The following is a 20960-nucleotide window of genomic DNA, read 5'->3' on the forward strand; positions in this document are numbered from 1 at the left end:
CGAGGATACCTCTATAGGACCTCGGGATGCTCATATCGCGGAGTGACTTTCGAGGATCATGCATTGTCGAGGAAGCAGGCTCTCGACAAGGGAACCGAAGATGCACGTTTGTGACAATATTGCCTGCCTTACCGAGCAAATTTTACTACTTTGATTTGCATCTGCAGGGCAATTAGCTCTTCGAAACTACCACAGAGCAAACTATGGAATCTTCTCAGGAGGTAATTATCCTTTGAAGGCAGTATGGATCAAAAGAATGCTCATGATATTATTAAACATGTCGCACTCAGAACACAATTCTTTCTAATCCCGACCGTTCGGCCGCAAGGTCTGAATTCACCATTGCATGGAATTCACTCCAGTCGATGTAGCTCCAGTCAATATAGCCATATTCGTGCGCGCTGTCGCAAACTTGTTCATACGACAGAGGATCTTGATATTCAGAAATAGCGACTAAAGATCCCATATTCTCTTTAACTTGTTTCTCCTTAATCTCGAGAGATTCTGCTTCATTCTGCTGGTGAAGGAGCTTGGCATACTGCAGCGGGGTGTGACCCATAGTTCTTTTGAACAATCGATGGAGATAGCCTGGTGATAGATTTAACTCTAACGCTAAGTGATTTGAATTCGGTAAACGTCCGCGCGAGACCGAATCCGCGATATTCGCACATGCCTTTTCCACTGTTCGTTGTTGAGGATCGTCTTCGCTATCAAGTTGAGGCTTGCATCTCTTGCAAGGACGATAGCCCGCTATCTCTGCCAGCGTAGAATTGTCGTAAAATTCGACATTTGCACGACGAGCTAGACGTGATGAACATGAGGAGCGACAATAAATACAAGTCGAACGGACTGCATAGACAAAGCTGTCATCTGAGATTCTGGCAGCTATCACCCGCCAGCGGTACGCTTCGGACTTGTCGGGAGCAAGGCAGAGTGGCATTAACATAATAATAATATTTGGCTAGTCTCCTTTGATTTAACCTAGAAAAATTTAATATCGCTGTGCCCTCAACGACTTCACAAGATCTTACCGGGAAGGTACGTAGTGATGAGTAGTAGTGAATTTTCGTTTTTCCGTTTTTTTTGAGAACGAGTGATCGCGGCTTTAAGTAGTCTTCCCGCCTCACAGCTTGTGGTTGGCTACTTCAATAGCAATATTCGCCACTTATGTGGTCCATTACCGTAACTTAAAATGAGGCTGACCTTAAAAATTTGCGTCTACTGAAAAACAAGTTGTTAAGAGTAGCCCAGTAAGGGAACCAGCGCCAGTATACTTATGCTATATAATATACTCAGTAACTTGATTAATACTATACTACTATAGCGGGTCCACTAACAATAATAAAAATACAGCAGAAAATTGGTAACGCTGATGGTTATTTCTGGTAGGCGCAGCTTCTCCCACGGCTCTTGTTAGCAAGCCTTCCCTCAAGGCCGCTGGCGTGAGGCGCGTCTCGTTCATCCAAAAGCTTTTAGCAACTTTCCGAAAATCGAGGACTGACATTAACCCACGTAAAGGGCAGATACCAAAGCCCATTATGCCGATTAAAAACAATGCAACTACAGAAGCCTTGACTAGACGGACATTAGGGGATTGCGATTCAAACCCCTAATAGTAAACTGGGTTTAGCGTACGAAAAGATCACCGCGGACCTCATTGGCTAATTCAAAAGCAATGACGTCATAAGGATGAGAGCGGCCGTGGTATCATTGGTTAATTTGAAGGCATTTGGTGGGCACTCCATCACTTAATTGTCCTATTGGGATCAAATAACAAACCAAAAGGAACATATAAAATTAAGCTGCGAGTCGCTTCAGGCTGACATTTAATACATGCTCTTTTCTATTTACTATCTCCATTGGTAGCATAACAAAACCGGAAAATATAGCGGATTCGATCCTTCGCAACCAACTCTACCTCCCTGATTTGAAAATCTGTTGTCGATCGATCGATTGCCAAGAATCAAAATGTTGAAGTTCGTTCCGTTGCCAGCCCCGCTAGTTATCAGTCAAGAGAAAGCTATTTCCAAGACTGTAACCTCAGAACCACTGCCTTGCCGGCGCTGTTTGAAAGATGGAAAAAGAGGAGATGAAATGCTTCTCTTGTCTTACGATCCTTTCATTGCCACGTCTCCGTACAGCGGCACAAGTCCAATTTTCGTCCACAAAAAATGCGACCAATACCAATCAAATGGCTCGGTGCCTGAACAGCAATTCAAGCGCACGCTCTCTATACGAGCATACGACCAGAACCACATGATGGTTGACTTTTGTGTGATCAAGGGCGATCTTTTGCAAGAGAGAGCTGAAGAATTTCTGAGTCAAACCGATGTGGCTTACCTTCATATTCACTACGCGGGACCTGGGTGTTTCGCCGTGCGAGTCGATCGAGCTGTTGTCTGAATCGCATCCGATAGGCTTGGCTAAATACGAAAACTATTGCTTCTACTCACAGCTATAATTTTGAAATTTATTGGCCTTTGGCTTGTTGGATATTAGTCATATTACCTTGTATATTCGCAGCCTGATAGTATGAAATGTGGTAGCTAAACACATGGCAAATGAATTGGATGAGAGACTGGAGTCAGTACGCGAGAGGGACATATATCCCATTTATTGTTGACTTAGCGGACCTAAGTCCTGACCACAATAGAAATAAGCTAGAGAACTGCGTAATTGATTCGCTCAGAAATATTACTTTTCTTGAATGAGTTACGAAGAATCGCCAACGCTCTTTAGCTCTGCTGATCATAGTCTGCTGTTTTAGAGTTCAGATCATATTTGTTTCTCATTGTATTCATTAGTACTTGTCGAAATGACATGTTCATTCCTCGTTAGGCTTTGGCTAATCAGCCTTGAACATAGGGTGAAAGTCACTGCATCGCTATTTTAATCACGATGTCTAGATGTCTGCCAATCGCTGAACTAATAAATCTAAAATCGCAGATAATAGGTGGTTGGAATGGTCTGTTAGCAAGGACGAACATCTGACCTATCAAACTCCAATCAAAGCAGAGGAAGATCTTTAAACCAGTTTTGGGGACACATATAGAATCGCAGATTCCTATTTTCCTTCTCCGCTTTCCCTCCATTTGCTGCTTCTAGGAGATGCTTGAAACCTTCGGTTCGTGAATGATGATTACAACGTGTTCCAATATCATGTACGGCAACGAAAGTCCGTCAAATCATTCATAATATACCAAACCATTTGATCAGTAAGCGCCAAGATAGAATTCTTAGCTCGCTCGGAACTGTCAATATCTCGACTTCCAACATTCAATTGAGCTGCCGGACTATCCATCGTTTCCAAATCGAGGTTATAAGTATTGCTTTCACGCGCGCCAGGGATTTGTCTAGCATTTGCCTGATCGAGAAGTTCGATAGCCTTGTTTCAGCAGCAACACCACGTCTGAGGGAAATACTACTGCTGACAAGGACAACGATCACCCTCTTTACCGGCCCTCATTTTGAGTGATTTTGACCTCAATTCCCACAATGTTGTGCTTGAGAAGATCGATGTAGGATTTTGGAGCTTCAGAAACCGTCCATGGCTGTGGCTTATCACCACCGGTATAGCCCATGACTGTTGTCTCGGTGTGTTGAGACAAGTTGTGAAGCTGTTGGGCGAGGAAGGCCCCAGCCTCGGGGGTCTTCGAATCATAATACAGTGACAATTTGCCGTACACCTGAACGGCAGAATAGTTCCAAGTGGGAACAACCTTTCCAGTGCTAGGTTTGGTCTCTGTATAATACTTCGGAGTGACATAATGATCGTACTTTCCGTTGAAAAGTACCAAGACATCGTTGTCGAGCTCCAGAACATTTGGTGGCTTCTCGTCGACGGCTTCAATAATAGCCTTCACCTGGGGGTTTCGCTTGGCGATATGGGCGCGGATGCGGGGCTCTGTGCCCCCATATTCTTCAGGCAGATCGAGAACACAGGGAACATGGGTGCATTGCAAAAAGTCTATCTGAGCTGAGTTTTGGCCTGTGGTCAGGAGGCCGAGGGGGGTTCTCTTTAATGAATTGGAGGAGACCCTCCTTGTCGGTCTCTGCGTGAACGCTCGGAAGAAACATTTTCGATTGAAGGTGTGCAATGTACAGGGTAGCCATAGAGATGGAAGCAAACGAGCGATTAACGCAGCTTAAGTATTCTAATCCCAGATTCGTGGAATCTCATCCTGCGGGCGATTCATCCAATGCGTCTTACCCTTCCGGGAAAGTCCTTCCGCGTCAACGTCCTCCAACAGCGCATTCAACGTGATAATACGCCGAATATTGTCGGCTGATACGAAAGACGGGGGTCAGGAGTTGTCAGGCGCCTTCACAGAGTGTGTAATCTGCAAAATTATGTTTGTCTAGAGCTGGCTGCTTATTGATGACCATGTCAATCTCCATGGTTGATTGCATACCCTAGCTCGATTCAGTTAGTGTCGTTTGTCTGGGCCTAATATAGCAAATTGTGGGTCATGATTGCGATCCTGCGTGAGTTGCTTAACCCGTCGTAACGAGCCATTTGAGAAGACCCTGGCTAATTTTTGTTCTCTCAGTTGCACTCCGATTCCGCGTTATTTTGTTCAATGTCGGGGGTTCCGAGAAGCTTGCATTGTTTATATATTTGCAAAACTTAGCTACTGCTCGGAGTCATGTTGCCTGCATCAAAGTAAAGTTTCCATATTTTATTTTGTCTCCATAGCGCAAACTGTGGATGCTGCCCTTGTTGCGGAATTGGCCAATTATAGGGGCTATAGTAAGAGTTCAGTCGCTATGCCCAATAGAGTTGCCGAGTAAAATCGAAAATGAAAATATTGAGGTCACCTATTCCAATAAAACAGTGCGTCCTCCTTTTTCTATCTTCTTGCTCTCGAACTGACCAATAATGTCACTCCAAGTCATACACTCTTCCTCTCGCGTTAGCCAATTGCCGCCACCAATGCTCCTGCCTGTCGGTATTTTTGGAAGGAGCATCCGCAAATTGCTGTTTTCATGCTCCCGAATTGGCCATTGATGTGCAGTGGCATTAAGTGGTATTCCGCATTTTTCGTTGCTGCGCCAAAACTGACCAGTCAGACTCTACACACTGACGGAGCCATGACACACATTATATGTAACAAATCACTTTGAGGATATCGAAAATTAGGTACTTCGCACGGTAAGCCAATGATAGACCAGCATATGCGCTGAACTTACTCCGGGAACCCCCGGCTGTCGGCGTAAATAGCATCATATAAAGACCTCCCATGCAATGCCAATTTTCAAGCTTGTCTTCTTCCCCCTACGACAATACCCCTACTGCCGTCGCTGCCCTGGCAATTTTCATCCCATACCATGGATCATTCCCCAATCACGCCCGCTATTTTCTACTGGGGAACACCGGTGGTTCTTGTTACCACGACAAACGAAGATGGAACCTCGAACATCGGTCCGATATCATCTGCCTGGTGGCTTGGAAATCGCTGCGTTTTAGGGCTCGAAGGCAATTCGCAAACAACGCTGAATATGATACGTACGAAGCAATGCGTGTTGAATCTGCCTGACGAAACCATGGTATCAAATGTGAACGCGCTCGCTCGAACGACTGGCACCGAAGAGGTCCCGGAGATCAAAATCAAGCTTGGCTACCGATACGATAAGGACAAATTCAAAACATCGCGATTGACTCCGGAGGACTCGGTGAAGGTCAGTCCTCCAAGAATCCGAGAGTGTCCGGTTCAAATGGAGGCAGAAATGATTGGAGTCCACGAGCTCATGAAGGACGGGCCGTCCGAGTTGAAAGGATTCCTCATGGCGATTGAAGTTCGGGTTGTGCAAACCCACATTGAGGAAAAACTGCGGCTCGCCGGACATGCCAACCGCGTTGATTCAGACAAATGGAAGCCGATGATTATGTGCTTCCAAAAGCTTTATGGATTAAAGGATGGCGAGCTTGCGAACTCGACCCTTGCAGACATTGAAGAGGAAACATATCGTCTTCCAGTTTAAGCACTCGCATACATGTATGTAAGCATTACTTTTGTGGACATGTTGTTATTTGGTTTATTACAATTATGGTCGAATTGAATTTGGCCAAACCTGCAGGTCTTGATATATAAAAAGGCATCCGATTCTTAAGGTCATATTTCAGTCAGAGCTCGTTTGATTTGTCTGCAGCCCATTGGTTTACGGAGACCAAAATTTGCCCTGGCGACGCTGTAGAATTGGAGAAGACCTAATTGTATCGACACCCAAGAAAATCCTGCCATAATATCTTTCCGTATTTAGCTATTGCTTCACTGCAATATTTGCGGTATGACATCTGGAAGAGATAATATATTAAAAGGGGGAGGGGGGGGGGGGGAGCGTGTCAAAGCAAAAATTGTCACGCTGTTGGGTCTCGTTTTAAGTTTCTCCGGAGATTTGGCATGTACGAATATACTGAGCGAGACACCAGGTAATTACTCGGAAACGCGATTATTTATGAGGGTGTAGGAAATGCATCAAACGTAAATAGATGCTGCCCCTGTTGACTCCTTTTTGCATCAAGTCTAGAAAATGCCTAATCCTGGTATGCATTGCAGTTCCAACGGTCCAAGTCCATGCAAAGTGACACTAATAAAGAGATGGTCAGTTATTCCCCCCCTTGAAATTCGAGCAGGTTTTTTTGACTGGCATGCGGGATCTTCACGTGCAAACTCTGGCTCCAGAAGATGTTCTTGTTGCGACCTACATTGGATATTTTTTATACGCAGCAGCCTAACGCGTGGTAGGAATTATGACGAGGTCCAGATGTGGACATTTTGGTAGGATAGCAACACCCCATGGGATAAAATGGGGACACTCGGTTCGATAGGATTGATTGGGATTGGCAAGACAATTTAGTATAAGACCAAGTAAATCAATATAACCGAAAAGAAACTGAAAACAGAAACTATAAGGAAAACCAAAAAGTGCTTGAACCCTGAATTCTAGTCACAAAGTGCCATCTGTCCACAGCAATTTGCCGGCAGTATCTGTCCAATAACATTTATAATTTATATCTGGCAAAATCGCCCGGACCTTAGCGATCTGTATATGATTTGCCTCATTCGTATCTGTTATACCCGGCATCTTGACCCCGTCGTTAGGCGCATATTTCATATGATCTCTATCAATGAAGTTCTTGTTATTCATGCAGCGATCGCAAGATTGAGGAAATATCCATCGGAAAAGTTTGTTTTAAAATGTTTACCCAGACTCATTAACAGCACCGTCCCGGTCCTATGGATTCAAAGCGCTTAGTCTATAATGACCTAACCTGCTCCATTTGCAACGCCTACCTTCAAGTTGGAGCAATTCTTGCAGTTCGTGCAGTTTACCATGTTGGAGCAATTTTGACAATTGGTACAGTTCTCCATATTGGAACAATGCTCGCATTTTTGACAGTTGTTGCAGTTGCTGCAGAATGAACAGTCGATACAGTCCGTACAATTGGAGCACTGGAATTTGAAATAAGCATTACTTAGAAAGAGTGACTGAATGGTATGAGGAGGAATGGGCGTAGATAGCGTAGAAAAAATACATTATGGCATCCTGCGAAGCGACTGTTAGAATTGCCGACTCCTACTATTTACTATTGCAGGCTCACCTTTGCAATTATGACAGTTACTGTTGTTCCTGTTCCCATCATCGCCCCTGGGGAGACAATTAATTGGTGGTTAGACCTGGCAAGGAAGAACACCGCGTTCTCCAATAACGCGCGGGGGGGTGGGGCTTAGCTCACTCATGGCGCAGTGAAGCGTGTTGATTATGTACCATGTTGTCGACTTGGAAATTGTAACTCCGTCCAAGATATGTACAATTACTTCTCAAGTGGCAAGCCAACTGCAGTGGTCTTTAGCAGGGATTTATATATGCGTTACAAAACGAAATTGGGTCATCATGACGTAAACGAAATAATTAGCTTGGTGCGCAATCATGGTATTTGGCCTCCGATCTGCGAAGTCAATCTATGTGGTTCCATACGTATCACTGTATTTTTTCGCTTTGTTGATTTTGGCCATGATTCCAAGAATTGCGGCCGGCAACGGCAAGCCTTTTAGGAGTTTGTCAGCGTAAGTTGGAACTCGATGTGGTAGTGAAGCTCTAAAATTTCCCGCACCTGCAATCTTTGAAGGCTACTACTGGAACTCACCAAAGGGAATAACAGCGAAAAGTAGCTGAGAGAAAGGAATCGCCCAAGGAATTTATTGTGGGGGCAAGTTGGAAAAAGATTAATTATAGGGAGCCGTTGAAAGTCAATTTCCACTCATAGTTGAAGTGTTTAGTTGGAGAGATTCTTTGGAAGAAATCACTCCAAGGGTCGTTGGAGTGTGTCACTGATATTAATTAATTAGGGTAAGCCGCTGAAAAGATCATTCCAGATAATCGCCGACAAGGCTATTTTTGGGGCCCGTTGAGAGAAAGACTTTTAATTTCTCATCGAAGGGCTTGTTTGGAGGCTCTCTTTGAAGTAATTGAATCTGAGATACGTCGAAGGAATTATTAAAGGATTATCGGAACATTGACTCTAGAGCCATTGGAACCAAATGAAGGGAAACGCGGAGGTGTCATTGGAGAAATAATCGAGGGAGAAGTTGAGGGATACAATTTTAGGCGATCGTTGAAAGGAGTCGTTGACGGTTGAAGGGAGATGATGAATCTGAGCCTTTGAAGGAATCAATTTGAGAACTATCGAAAGAGTACAATTTTGGGGCTTTCTCGAATGAGATTAATATTCCTTGATTAATTAAAAGACTTGATGCCAGGTAGCTGTTGAAGGGAATCGTTGACGAACATGACTGAAGAAAGTCTCGTAGCGAACTAGCTAGAATGCCCAAAATTATAGAGATCGAGCGACAAGGTGAAGGAAAATGCACTTAAATAACAGATCCTCCCACCTGGCCTCGTTTCCAGACCTGCAGCACTTTGATGCCCCATTCGTGATATTGCATCCTACAATATATTTACCAAAATCAACACAAGCGAGAACCTTCTCACCCAGACGAAAGCCATCCGCCACGCCATGGATCAGTTCACAGACAAAAGTAAAATACAATTCATAACTGGTCTCTTTCTAGTTAATATAGGTACATATGAGCCTCTTGCTGTATTTACTATCATACTTCCAACGCATCGAGAACCAATCCTGGGTTGGAAAATGGTGTGAATAGCTCGTGTATTGGGCAGTGCAAACAAAACTAGAGGATGGTAATTGAAAGACGTAGCATGAGATGAATTATGGAATTAAATAGGGCCGGTGGCGACTCTGTCTTCTCGATTAAGACTAATTGTCTTGCGGGAAAAGGGGGTCGTCGAGATATCTTATCTTGAAGATTGCTAATTAAACCCTTGATCACCAGTGCGGAATACGAGTGAGTATTTTTGCAAACTGTTAATTTTTGGTTGGCACCTGGTGTAACCAAAATCGGATAGAGTAGAGTTACAACAAAGATATTTCTCTCGTCCAGCGATCGCGTCATCCCCTTTCTCAAAATCTAGCAGCGTATTAGCTAACGATAATGTGATGGGCTTAAATGAGGTGAGGACTAACCGCCATGGCTGAGAATGAATGTGTTTGATCTAAAAGCCGATTGTCATATGGCCGTGCTCGGTGGAAATGTTGAAGAATGCACGATTTCCCCAAGATACAGTTGATATTGCAGCTCATACACTATGCCTTAGTCAATACAATATGATCTTGGGGGGAGTTCTGACGTTTGAATTTAGTCATCATGAACTGTTCACTTTCTTATCAATACCACACAGTTGTTGACCGCTGGCATTTTCTGGCATTGAATGAATAATATTCCATCTGGGTATCTGACAATGCGAAACGGCTACTAGATGTCCTCGACCTTGCAGAATGCGACTGTGCGAAATGCAAATGCACATGATGATCATAATAATGATAGGTATGAGGGTTCCACGACTCTCTTTGAGATGGCGGCTGCATGTGGCTCGGCTGATGCGTTTGATGCCTTTCAGGCGGAGGATGGGCGCGTTGGCGAGGGTCATGGTTTGGTTATTGTTGGATTCCCAGGGGTTGGATGATTTAGTTATAGAATTGTAGGGGAAAAAGAGTGTTTATAAATTCCAAATTTAAGGACAACAGGACCATAAAATAAAAACAAAGTGATGGAAATGAGCGACAAGAAGTGAAAGAAACGAAAAGAGATAACTTCGATTAGTAAACAGACAATTAGATCACATTGACACCATATATCTGTCACACAATCTCCACAATCTCAGGAAAATCTGAGGTAACTTCTCAGAAGGCCGTTACCCCCGAAAATACAAATACAGCCAACACTATGCTCAAAAGCGCATACGGCGAGAGCCACGGATCAGCGAAGCAGAGCTGTTTGAGCCGCCGACCAGGCCAGCAACAAGCTTGTCACCGAGCGCACTGATGCTCTCCTCGAACTCGTCAGCGCTGCTCGCATCCCACTTGGCATTCTTGCCGGGGACGGCGTCCTTGCCGGAGAAGGCAATGTAGAGGACATCTTCGTCGTCATGACCACTATCGGCATTGTACTTCTTGCCAAAGCACAGATCAGCCGTAGCGATACTCGCCTCGCCGAGCAAGGGCTTGCCATCGTCGCCGTTGGTGTCACCCCAGACACCGTACACAAGACGGTTGTTGCAAACCACCGCTACAATACTCAGGGGCTCCACGCCAACCTTGCGAGGATCAAAGGTGGGGTGGTAGTCGCCTTCGTTGCCGAGAACGATGTACCTAACTTCAAGGTTAACACCCGAATGGCAGGCCGTGGGAGAGAAATGTGATCATATGGGCTTACGGGTGTATGTAGGCGTTCAAATCCGAGATTCCACCATACTTCTTGACCTCGTCCTTCCATCTGGTCTGCGATTGAGTATCGCTCGAGCCTCCACAACGGCCATCGCCCTTGGTTTGATGACCATCGCAGTCAATGTCCATGTTGGTGAGTTTGCTACTAGGGCCCTTGAGGTAGAATCCTTTGTCCTTCATGCCCTTTCGGCAGTACCCGTAGTTTTTGGAACCGTCGTCCTCGTCGTAGAACCCGCCCTGAAGGAGATCGCTTCCAGAGCAGGTTCCTCCATTCTTGGCGGAGTCGTAGAAGGCCTTTAGGCTCCTGGGGACATCCCGGGCGATCCCAGCCTGCGGACCAAAAGCAAGAAGAAGAGTGATTGCTGCCGCGGTGGCTTTCAAATGCATAGTGATGCTTTGGGCCGAATAAATTTAGAAATCGGAAAGGAAGTCTTGGAATTCGACTTGATGACCATGGAAAGCAACTGGATTGGATACTCTCTTATACTACGACAAACGCTGCCATGGGTGTTCTCGATTTTAATGCGCACCCGGGCCGGGCGAACGACACAGTAACAGGTTTGGGTGTCAGCGTAACATCACCTTTACAGTTTCATATATGAGAAATTAGGCCAATCAAACCATTTGGGGCCGATCATGACCTCGCTAAGGCCAGACAAACACTATCCTGGACCCCATAAGAAGAATTGACAAAAGCGCCACCGGCGTGAAAATAAAAAACCACAAAACCTAAGACGAATGGGTCTGTGGCCTTAGTCCAATGAGAGCAATTTTTGGACAGGCACGTGGCGCAGGTCGTTGTCCCTGCAGATAGACGGGGCCTCTCTTCGTTTAATTTCTGCAAGGGACTGCCTGGCGATCGCATGGGGCCAAAATGAAATGGCTATCGGCCGAACAAAATCATACGAGCTGTACACTGGAAAATTAGGGCACTTTGATATGCTTGACCTTATTAGGCTAGTAGGCACGAGTAAAGCACGAGCCACTCTCTCTATGTCGCATGCGGACTAGCGATCTCCACTGATCGTCGCTGCCAGATTGCGGATGACTCTAGCGCCATGTGCGTCGGCGGATGTATTTGGCGACTGATTGCCGATTGAATGTCTCATTTCATTGAGGTTTCCAAATCTGATTGGGATCGTCACTCGTGTTCTTAGGTCTCTGGAGCTCCTTGATTTATCTCGTTGAATAGGTACACCGATCTCGGAGGGTCGTCGGGGAAGGTTGGAGGCGGTTGGCTGAGAATACCTCGGCCAACGTCTATAGCGACTTGATCACTATGCTTCCCCTTCTCTGAGAGAACCCGAGGATTTCGTCTCTAGGCGAAAGGCCACGATAGTAGCTCGAACATACATGAAATTTGGGTTTTGCAGGACCACGATGCTAGGCCCTTCGCAGCTCTGAACCCACATAACAAAAACACGGAGATGAAGTATTTCCGGGAAAATTCTACAGTTCACCGGCGATTTCCTAGTCCAGGATGGCCCCAATCGACCATGTTTGAGGACTAGGATGCCACCTGTGGATCATGGTCATTGCAACCGCGTGGCAAGAACGTGGGTCGACTCTTTATGCAGGTTTCAGGGACTGTTGGGGAAGAGCGCATTTAGCTGTTTCGGCTTGAGAACGATTGTGTACAAACGGAGCGAGCCATGATTAGACCTCGACAACCCCCTTTTGACTCTTTTTTTCAACCCCCGCTGGTTTTTGAATAATCCTAAGGCCAGGGCTAAAATATCAATACAGTAAATAGAATATAACGGATCTATATATCACGTCAGTATCTCTGATTTGCAAAAGTTTCCGCGCCCACGAGCTTTGACGGGTCGGGTTCGGGTCCTGACCTTGGACCCGTTACAGGTTTTGTCGAGGTCTAGCCATGTTAGAGCATTTACTAGAAGGAGATAGCTGGGTTTGACATCCAGCCAGATACACGACCCATGATGGATCGGGTCCCTTTTCAGGAGCTCTTGGCAGGGGTCGTGGCTTGCCGAGTTGGAGTGAGTGGAGCTTTTGGGGGCCCTGGACTGAGTAATCACAACTAGTATACGCCCCACCCCCACCCCCGAAAGGTGTGTTGAAAGCTTGTCAAAAGCTTCAAGCGTGTCTTCTTTAATACAATGTTGTTGCTCTCGACCGTCACCTCTCGATGGATTGGGGATGCGGGGTTGCAATGCGTTGTTTCAGGCGCTTTACTGACAGGACAGGCCCCCTTGATACTGTGGGATGCTGTAGGATTTGACTACCAATGTTCTCTGGAAGATCCACATGATGGCTGTCAGATTCAGCCCCCAATGTGCCACAACGGCGATGTGACATCGCCGATCGCTCCCATTCTCATGCTGCCCGGGCCGGTGTCAGTGTTCAGGCGACCAGTGTGTTCTCTGGCGACTGTCGGGCGTTCTCGAATGGCTTGATCGAAGCCAGCCGTGAAAGTGAAGGCATCTGGGAACAGGTGGAGAAATTATAATAAATGGAAGCATCGCCACCTCGAAACTTTTCCCCAGAATCGACATTTCTTTGCTTATTGTATTTCATTACTATCCACCTAAAAGTTGTTCACTCGTCACTTTGCCGTCAATATGAAAGTCATCGAGCTCAGCCTTCTGGCTCACTTTGCCAGCTCCGCCAGCGGGCTTGCATTGGGCCAGCAGCAAAGTGAGAAGTTCGGTCTCAATGCTGACTGGATCCACAACGACCTTGTACAGGCTCGGAAAAATGGATCACCCACGTCCTCTTCTGTTCCGTTATCCACTCCTTCTGCGGATCCCAACGCCTGGAAGAATATGCAATGTTCCCAGATCCAAGGAGATACCAAGCAACAGTGGGAGGAAGCCAATGCCAAGGTCGCCTGGGACACTACTCTTGCGGCGTGGCAGACTGATCCAAATGGTGGCTTCCCTCAATACGTCAGCACTTATCTGCACGGGCCGAGTGGCATGCGATGTACTGATATCTCGAGTGAGAACCGCTGTTCCCAGCCGGTCGATTGCCAGGGTGCTACCATTCCTGCCGGGTATGTTATGTTGATTTCCAGTGTGAGCTGTTGAGACCCCGCTAACATCTGTTTAGAGCAATGATTTTGAATGGGTTCGCAGGTATTCATCAGGTACGTTTTGACTGAAGGGAGGTCGTCGTTTTCAATTACTAACAGAATAGTAGCTGCATGCATCGGCCTACCAGGCAATCGAAACGGTTCAGATCGACGTCACAGACCAGTCTGGCACCTTCACTTCTACCTTTGCACCTCAACCGCCGGACAACTCGCTGCTTGAGAAGAACATTTTCGACGCTTGCAATCTGGTTCTAAGCTTCGGGATCTCGATGATTTTCAACGTTGGTATGTTTTGCGAGACTTTCGTTACTGTGCAAATCGAGAATCATGACTAACTATGTTCTAGCTCTCAAGAATATGGAAAGTCTCATCCTCAAAGGCATTGCCGGTGATATGACCTCTGCTGTCCAAAGCACTGTCGGCACCTACTGGAAGACCAATATAAAAGGGTATGATTTTATCTTCGGTGAAATAAAACCAGTTTTCCTGACAGACATACAGTGCTACGGAAGGACTCAAGGCGCAGAACACCATTGCTTCTTACGTGGGCGAGACGATGAGCACATGGAAAGATCTGGAGGCACAATACCTGCAGTCGATCTTTTCGGGAAATGCGGGCTCCAATGGTACCGATGCTCTCTATGCACTAATTGACAATGGCTCTATGACAAGAGTCGCGGGTAATCTAGATCTCAGCAGCACCAGCGATCAAGTGAAGAAGATAGTTTACGGACAGATGATCCCCTACGCATGGAGCGTCTCACCTAGTGGATCGCGGCCTTTTATTTGGTGAGTTCGAGTTGTTGATTCCCTCTTCGATATTGAGTGAAATATTTTAATCAAAGGTGATATCATTCAGGCAAAGCGATGATTCTTGTGATGGGTCGACTAAATCCATCCCCGAAAGCGCCAGGTACCTCATGACGGACGACACTGCGGTCAAGACTAATGTATGCTACCGTGGAAAAGTTCATTACGTTCTGAATGCGCATAACAATCCCGGTGACTCTTTTTCTACCATGCCCCTTCCTGGTGGTGATCATATGACCCTAGATGGATCTGCGTGGGGTGGTGTCATCCTCGAGGATATCGTTGAGAGCAGTGTGGAAGGGTGGATCGCAAACAACAATCAGAACGGCTACCCACGCCCGGACATGGATAAGATTATCACCAACTTCGGTAGTGAGGTCCCCAGCATTCGCACAGCCGGTTTCTTCAATCTGCCAGTCTGTGGGAATGTGTCCGCTATTAGCCAGTCTCTGGAACAAGGGGATGGGAACTCGCCCTACTGGCCTTGTGATGCTCCTGAAGGGTACACTAGTGGTGGCACCAATATTGTATGTTAACTGCAATTTCCGACGCTCTAAAGACAGTTGCTGATGTGAGAATAGCACGTTAGCAGTGGATGCATTGTGATCAATGATGCGAAGCGCTGCCAGAACTGGGGTGGACCATACAGTAAGTCGGCTCGAGTACCCAGGCAAGAAAGCACCGCTGACAATACATAGACGTCGCCGACCAGAACAAAGGAAACAGCACGGCCACTATATACGCCCAGTTTGATGGCGACAACACTCTTAACCAAAAGGTCACACCCGGTTGCAAGATTCAGCCCTCGTGGCCTCGCGGCTACGGTGATCTCGACTTCACCGACAACTGTCTGAAAGACCGCAATGGCCAGAACATTAAGTGCTGCAGCAGTGATACGGCCACTACAGATGTTGTAGAAAACCCGTATGCCAAATAGACGTGCGCACATTAGGCCCGGTCAGATTTGGCTCAGAAATTACTGAGTAATGTATCTTCAATGAGTCAGCGTAAATTACTGTAATCTCATCTCACCGTAATATTCAAGATCAGATTTACCTCCATCTCCCCAAATCCGCCAAGATAATAGAATTACGGGAGTGTATACGCCAAAGTACATAGATTTTGGTAGTGGCATCATGATAATACTCAATTTAATTCAGTGGTGTATTTGCTTCCTGAGCTCTTGGGGACCCATGTACCTAGGCCCGAAAAAGCAATTTGTCGAGGTCATTCCAAAATTACAGGCACCGCATATGGTCGTTTACCTCAAAGCCAGTGCCTTCCTCGGCACGCGAATCTCCCTGATATTTCTGCAATTCTGGACTGCCTCTTTCTTCGCTTGACAACGTGTTTCGGTAACTTAAGAAAAGTTGACAGAACTCAGCCCGATTTATGTATGGGAACTAGAACAGTGACATAACGCTCTAATTGGAGAAACATATGGGAAGCTAGCAATAAATAATAAGCACGGCAAATGACTCATACGAGCTTTCTTGTATACAAAACAAAGACCTCTTGCGATTCCGGATTCCATAGGAACTATTAATTCCTCCACCATTTCGTCGAATAAAAGGCCTAGGACGTAATGCTCCTTGCGTTATTTCCCCAGAAATTCCTTCAAATATTACGGGTTTTTGAGAACTAGGGCGAAACTGGATGTCACAGAAATTAAGCGATATCCCATTCTCACTTGCACCAAGGTCTTTCATGGACACTTCTAGCGTTTCCCATGCCAAGGGTATCAGATCCGTTTCATGAACAGTCTCAGTCGTCCAGCATTCTTGCATCTCACGAGGCGAAGAAAATGCACGTTTAGCTATTGCAGATCCCATTCTTCCAAAAGGGCGTAGTAACCAAGAAGGACGGTCTCTAACAGGGAAAGGCACCCAGTATACCAACACAAGCAAGCAGACTATTAATAAAGCACAAAGAAGCCCTAAAAGTTAGAACTGTTTGATATTCTCCTCTGGACAATGGGACAGAGCAGTGCAAGGGATGGGCTCCGGGGTACCCAAAGGACAATAGTGATGTTGGGGGCACGGGCGTATATGATATCTGAACAATCCCAATCAGATCTGCAATTATTTACCAAAGTCAACACAAGTGAGAACCTTCTCACCCAGACGAAAGCCATCCGCCACGCCATGGATCAATTCACAGACAAAAGTAAAATGGCGTGGCTGATGGTCTAGCTCTTCTATCTGATTTCAGCAAGAGCAAAGCCCCATACAACTTGAACCTAGTCTGGTGGTGGAACCAGCCAAAGCAGTGCTTAAATCCAATCAATTCCCACGGCAGCATGATATCTAGTGTCTTGGAACTGCAAATTATTCACTTTTGATAAACTATCTAGCCAAATAAGCTGCAATGCATGCAAGCCAGCCTTTTGATCTGCATCTACTCAGCAATATCTTTTTCTTATTTGTTTGAAAAAAAGAAGCATCGCAAAAATTACTTTGTGATTTATTCCGAATCTGCTCGTGAAAGAAAAACTCGTATTTTTAACAAGTGACTTTGTGCACGGGATAGATCACCGGCTCAGCACTCAGCTGCAGATGGCCATGCCAAGTACCCCCACGGTGGAAAGTGCAGCAGCCAACGGAAGTACCTTTAGAATGCAAGGTAGCAGTACATATTTCAACGGCACTCAGGATTGCCCCGTGTTCCGCCGTAGTGTTATAATTCGCTCCAGAAGTTGTGGCCTTGTACGCATAGCCATAGAAATAATCATCACTAATATCCGTCCTATTTGTCAACGTGCACGAGTCCGCCTCTGACTTCAGCTTGATCATACCAGCAAGGAACTTCCAGATATCAATCACTACTTTGACCGTAGCAATAATTCTTGCGACGTACTTGACCACTATCATGACCGTGGAAATTCCCGTGCGCTTGCTGCAATTGGACGTGGTATTGGTATATTCCCATGCGTGGTCGGGGTTGATAACACCCAGAGTGACAGTCATGTTGGATGATCCGTTATTCCATTATTGGAAGATTAACGTGGTAATCCCAGATGTTGTCGCATTGTCTCCACCAAGACATGGATCAACAAGCCCGCATGCGAGAACGCCACACAGGAGACTGCTGATTTTGACCATGTTCCTTCAGTATATCGGTAGAAAATGGCAACCAAATCGAGGATAATAATGCTGGCCAAAGAAACCAAATCCATGTAGATGACCTTTTCGATGTCGTTCGAAAGCTGTCTTAAATATGTCAGTCCACATTCAGAGATGGGCATCCACAAAAATAGTGGCCACCTACCTACCTAAATGTGTAGATAAGAGTCTGCATAAAATAAGAAGCGGCAAGGTAATTGCCAACTTTTCAATGAGTCGATGGTTTCTTAACAAACGGAGATGGGGTCACTTTATAGATTCTATCGTCGGCAAATTATCCCTGTCTCACTTGAGCGACTTTGGAGAATAATCCTAGTTCATACCAGGTTGACGCCTCCTACGCACTAAATACCAGTATAGGGCTAACTAGCGTTGCGATGCTGCCTACCACTATATTTTATCGCACTAATTGCTGCCGGATCTACACTCCCTGGCCAGTGTGGAGGATCACTTTTAGTGTGCGCGGCCATTGTAATTTTACAGTATCAAAACAGCTGAGTGCTCATACAACTGGGGGGTTTAATGAGGAGAAATGTTGGCTAGGTATCTGAAATACGGGCCTAGTATTATGCATGCAGTCTTCTACACTGGCCAGACAATTTACATAGACAGTTTTAGCTTCCTTGGGGTGTTCATGGCCTAGCACATCGAAAACGATTTCCGCCGCCAATTATTTCTAGATTCAGTGTCCCATATTTATGCGAAGAGAAATTTCCCTGCTTTAGCAGATAATTTCTCAATTTTTTTCTTCTTTTTCCCTCGATAATTAACGACTCCTGGGCTGTCATGCTCTGCCAGGCTCTTTGTATTTCTTCTCTCTCGGCCAAACGTCGGACCATGGCTAGCTCGAAATTGAGAAACAAGGCGGTTCAAAAGCTAAGCTCAAACTAATATTTCACTCCCGGTCCAATCCAGTCGCTCATAGAGTATCCACCCTTGAAGCTGTCCAGGTGGGTTGCCTGACTTGATGACGCGGCCTTTAGCATCGCGACGTACGCATGTTTATTCTCTGTGGCGTTGGCTAATCGGATAGCTACAGACCGCCGATAGTCTCCCGGCGTTATAGTTATTCGATTCGGATTCTCGGCCGGGCTTTAAATGGCATTCGCTGCCTACCATGCAGTCGGTGTAGAGCTCGAAGTGTCGAAACAAGTTTCACGACCGGATGGACGAACAAACGTGGAATGGGATATTTTTCTCGTCGATGACTGGACTGTGCCTCCGGAGGTCCCATGGTTTAGCATCAAGGTTGGTTGCACCCGAACTAAATTCATAATAAATCGCAAGTTGCTTTATCTTGTTCATTCAGCATGGCCGAATTGATGTGTTGGTTGCAAGCCTCGAAAGTCCTCTCCATCGGCATCGTCAGAGCTTGGACGAATCGTGTGGATATTTCTCCCTTTCAAATACTGCTATTTCCTAGTAACTTAGAAGAACGGCCTTCCAGGCTAATCGATCAGAAGAGTCGTGTTTCGATAATTAATTTTCGACATGGAATGATAGTGTGATAGTGTTGGATACTACCGTGGAGGAGCGAACGGGATAAGATGAGACAGATGGCACGAAGGTGGTGATAGGAAGGAAACTACCTGAGGCTATCGAAACTGGAAACGGGGCAATGGGGGAAAGTGGAAAGCTGCGTTGGACTCTGGCGGTATACATACATACTCCGCTTTCCAGCTCCCGAATGGCTCTTCCGGGTTCAAAAAAAAAAAAAAAACGACAGCTGGCGGATTTGAACCGCCGCCTCCGAAGAGAATTGATTTCTAGTCAATCGCCTTAGACCACTCGGCCAAACTGCCTTGAGATAATTTCTGCGTCAAAATCTGCCTATATCAAAGATTTTCAACTCAAACAATCTCCAAAAACGATCCGCAGAGGGGCCTTCCTTAAATGCTTTAGAGGTCGTAATTCATCAGCATTAAGCCACATAGACATTTCCACTAGATAATCACCTGTCTTTCACCAGCAGAACGTGAGGCTGGATCTTAAAATACATACTAGCTGTATAATGCCACATTCAAGTTATTTCAACAAAACCCATCGAATAACCCGGGCCGTAACTCACATTTCAAATATATATTTATGCAAGAAGATATTTGAATAATATAATGTCAGCATTGTAAATTTCCAAGATTGAAACAGATCTGAACCATCTTCCAATATAGATTTCGAAAGGGTTGGCACCTCAACTTACAGTCTCTCTGGATTTGAGGCTTGGGATTTCGTGGGACACGTCCTTGATCAGGCAGGCAGCCATGTATTAAACTTGGACGATAACAAGGCCCTGTTTCCAAATGCGTTCCCCACAAAAGATAACTCAACAGGGAAAATGATAGGTATTTCCATTGGTTTCGAGCTCGGGGCAAGTCGGCTTTTGGTCTTTGCTCTTGGTAACTCGCTCCTGCAGACCTTTCGAGCCCGTCTCCTGCTATCTTCAAGGGTAATATAACGCGCATCCGCTGTATCCTCAAAAGTCAGGTGGTTGCACAATATGTGGAAGGTCCCAGGTACGGACTCTTTCAAGAGCAAGATACCTTTGAAGTGAAATTTTGACATTGAACAACGCTGTTGCTTTGGAATTGGTTTGAGATTGGATATCCCACCAAGGATGCGTCGAGAGCGGCCGGCAGATATCATCAACCTTGAAAATTGAAAGCACGAAGCAGCCTATAATGTGGATGTCAGGCAGGTGATATACTCCAGAGTTGGAGATAAATTTACCTATTATGAATAATCCTGAGTGCTGGTTTGCCACGGCATGGTTTTCCAGATAAAGTAGTAAGTGTTTCTGAGGTCAGAGAACGAGCCGACCTTGATGCCTGAGGCACTGTAATGCGACAGGGATGGGACTTACGTGCCCGGGCACGTAAGTCCCATCCCTGTCGCATTCGTTTCGCTTGTGTCCTGGTGAAATGGGAAAAGCATAATCATTCGCAAGAGCGGGGAATTTGGTCCACCTATCAGTAATGAGACAAACTTCAAGTCTCCTTCAACACATTTGTTGAACTCTTGGTCAGATCTAAGCAATAAATTTTTTTATGAAACCGCTACTGTAATGTTATTCATACATATTAAATGAATACAAATCCCGGCTGCGAAAATCACCACATCATACTAAAGGGGGCCGAGCAACCAACCTCCACGTCCGAACCACCTTCCAGAT

At 45.7% G+C, this 20960-nt stretch overlaps 7 protein-coding genes across 7 annotated transcripts; 3 read left to right on the plus strand and 4 right to left on the minus strand.

Moving 5' to 3' along the window:
* Positions 1–286: 286 nt before the first annotated feature.
* N7481_013428 (uncharacterized protein) lies at positions 287–946 on the minus strand (the record flags this gene model as incomplete). Its single annotated transcript, XM_057272647.1, has 1 exon — positions 287–946. One exon carries the CDS (start codon positions 944–946, stop codon positions 287–289), a length of 660 nt encoding a protein of 219 aa, XP_057115279.1.
* Positions 947–1968: 1022 nt separating this feature from the next.
* Positions 1969–2403, plus strand: N7481_013429 (DUF1203 domain-containing protein; the record flags this gene model as incomplete). The annotated part of the gene is made up of 1 exon (XM_057272648.1): positions 1969–2403. The coding sequence occupies one exon, from the start codon at positions 1969–1971 to the stop codon at positions 2401–2403; it is 435 nt and encodes a 144-aa protein (XP_057115280.1).
* A 1049-nt stretch (positions 2404–3452) lies between these two features.
* N7481_013430 (FMN-binding negative transcriptional regulator) lies at positions 3453–4113 on the minus strand (the record flags this gene model as incomplete). Its single annotated transcript, XM_057272649.1, has 2 exons — positions 3453–3988; positions 4038–4113. The coding sequence occupies 2 exons, from the start codon at positions 4111–4113 to the stop codon at positions 3453–3455; spliced, it is 612 nt and encodes a 203-aa protein (XP_057115281.1).
* Positions 4114–5328: 1215 nt separating this feature from the next.
* N7481_013431 (flavin reductase family protein) lies at positions 5329–5982 on the plus strand (the record flags this gene model as incomplete). The annotated part of the gene is made up of 1 exon (XM_057272650.1): positions 5329–5982. The coding sequence occupies one exon, from the start codon at positions 5329–5331 to the stop codon at positions 5980–5982; it is 654 nt and encodes a 217-aa protein (XP_057115282.1).
* A 4344-nt stretch (positions 5983–10326) lies between these two features.
* Positions 10327–11194, minus strand: N7481_013432 (glycoside hydrolase family 75 protein; the record flags this gene model as incomplete). Its single annotated transcript, XM_057272651.1, has 2 exons — positions 10327–10732; positions 10797–11194. Coding segments are annotated over 2 exons (804 nt in total), but the record flags the coding sequence as incomplete, so codon positions are not given.
* A 2195-nt stretch (positions 11195–13389) lies between these two features.
* N7481_013433 (uncharacterized protein) lies at positions 13390–15609 on the plus strand (the record flags this gene model as incomplete). Its single annotated transcript, XM_057272652.1, has 8 exons — positions 13390–13823; positions 13880–13916; positions 13970–14147; positions 14209–14311; positions 14364–14651; positions 14722–15199; positions 15254–15320; positions 15371–15609. 8 exons carry the CDS (start codon positions 13390–13392, stop codon positions 15607–15609), a joined length of 1824 nt encoding a protein of 607 aa, XP_057115284.1.
* Positions 15610–17173: 1564 nt separating this feature from the next.
* N7481_013434 (uncharacterized protein) lies at positions 17174–17638 on the minus strand (the record flags this gene model as incomplete). Its single annotated transcript, XM_057272653.1, has 1 exon — positions 17174–17638. The coding sequence occupies one exon, from the start codon at positions 17636–17638 to the stop codon at positions 17174–17176; it is 465 nt and encodes a 154-aa protein (XP_057115285.1).
* Between the last annotated feature and the right edge of the window lie 3322 nt (positions 17639–20960).

The sequence above is a fragment of the Penicillium waksmanii genome (genome assembly GCF_028829765.1).
Source record: "Penicillium waksmanii strain IBT 27052 chromosome Unknown utg000011l:1.0-400869.0:1.0-401085.0, whole genome shotgun sequence".
Classification (NCBI taxonomy): domain Eukaryota; kingdom Fungi; phylum Ascomycota; class Eurotiomycetes; order Eurotiales; family Aspergillaceae; genus Penicillium; species Penicillium waksmanii.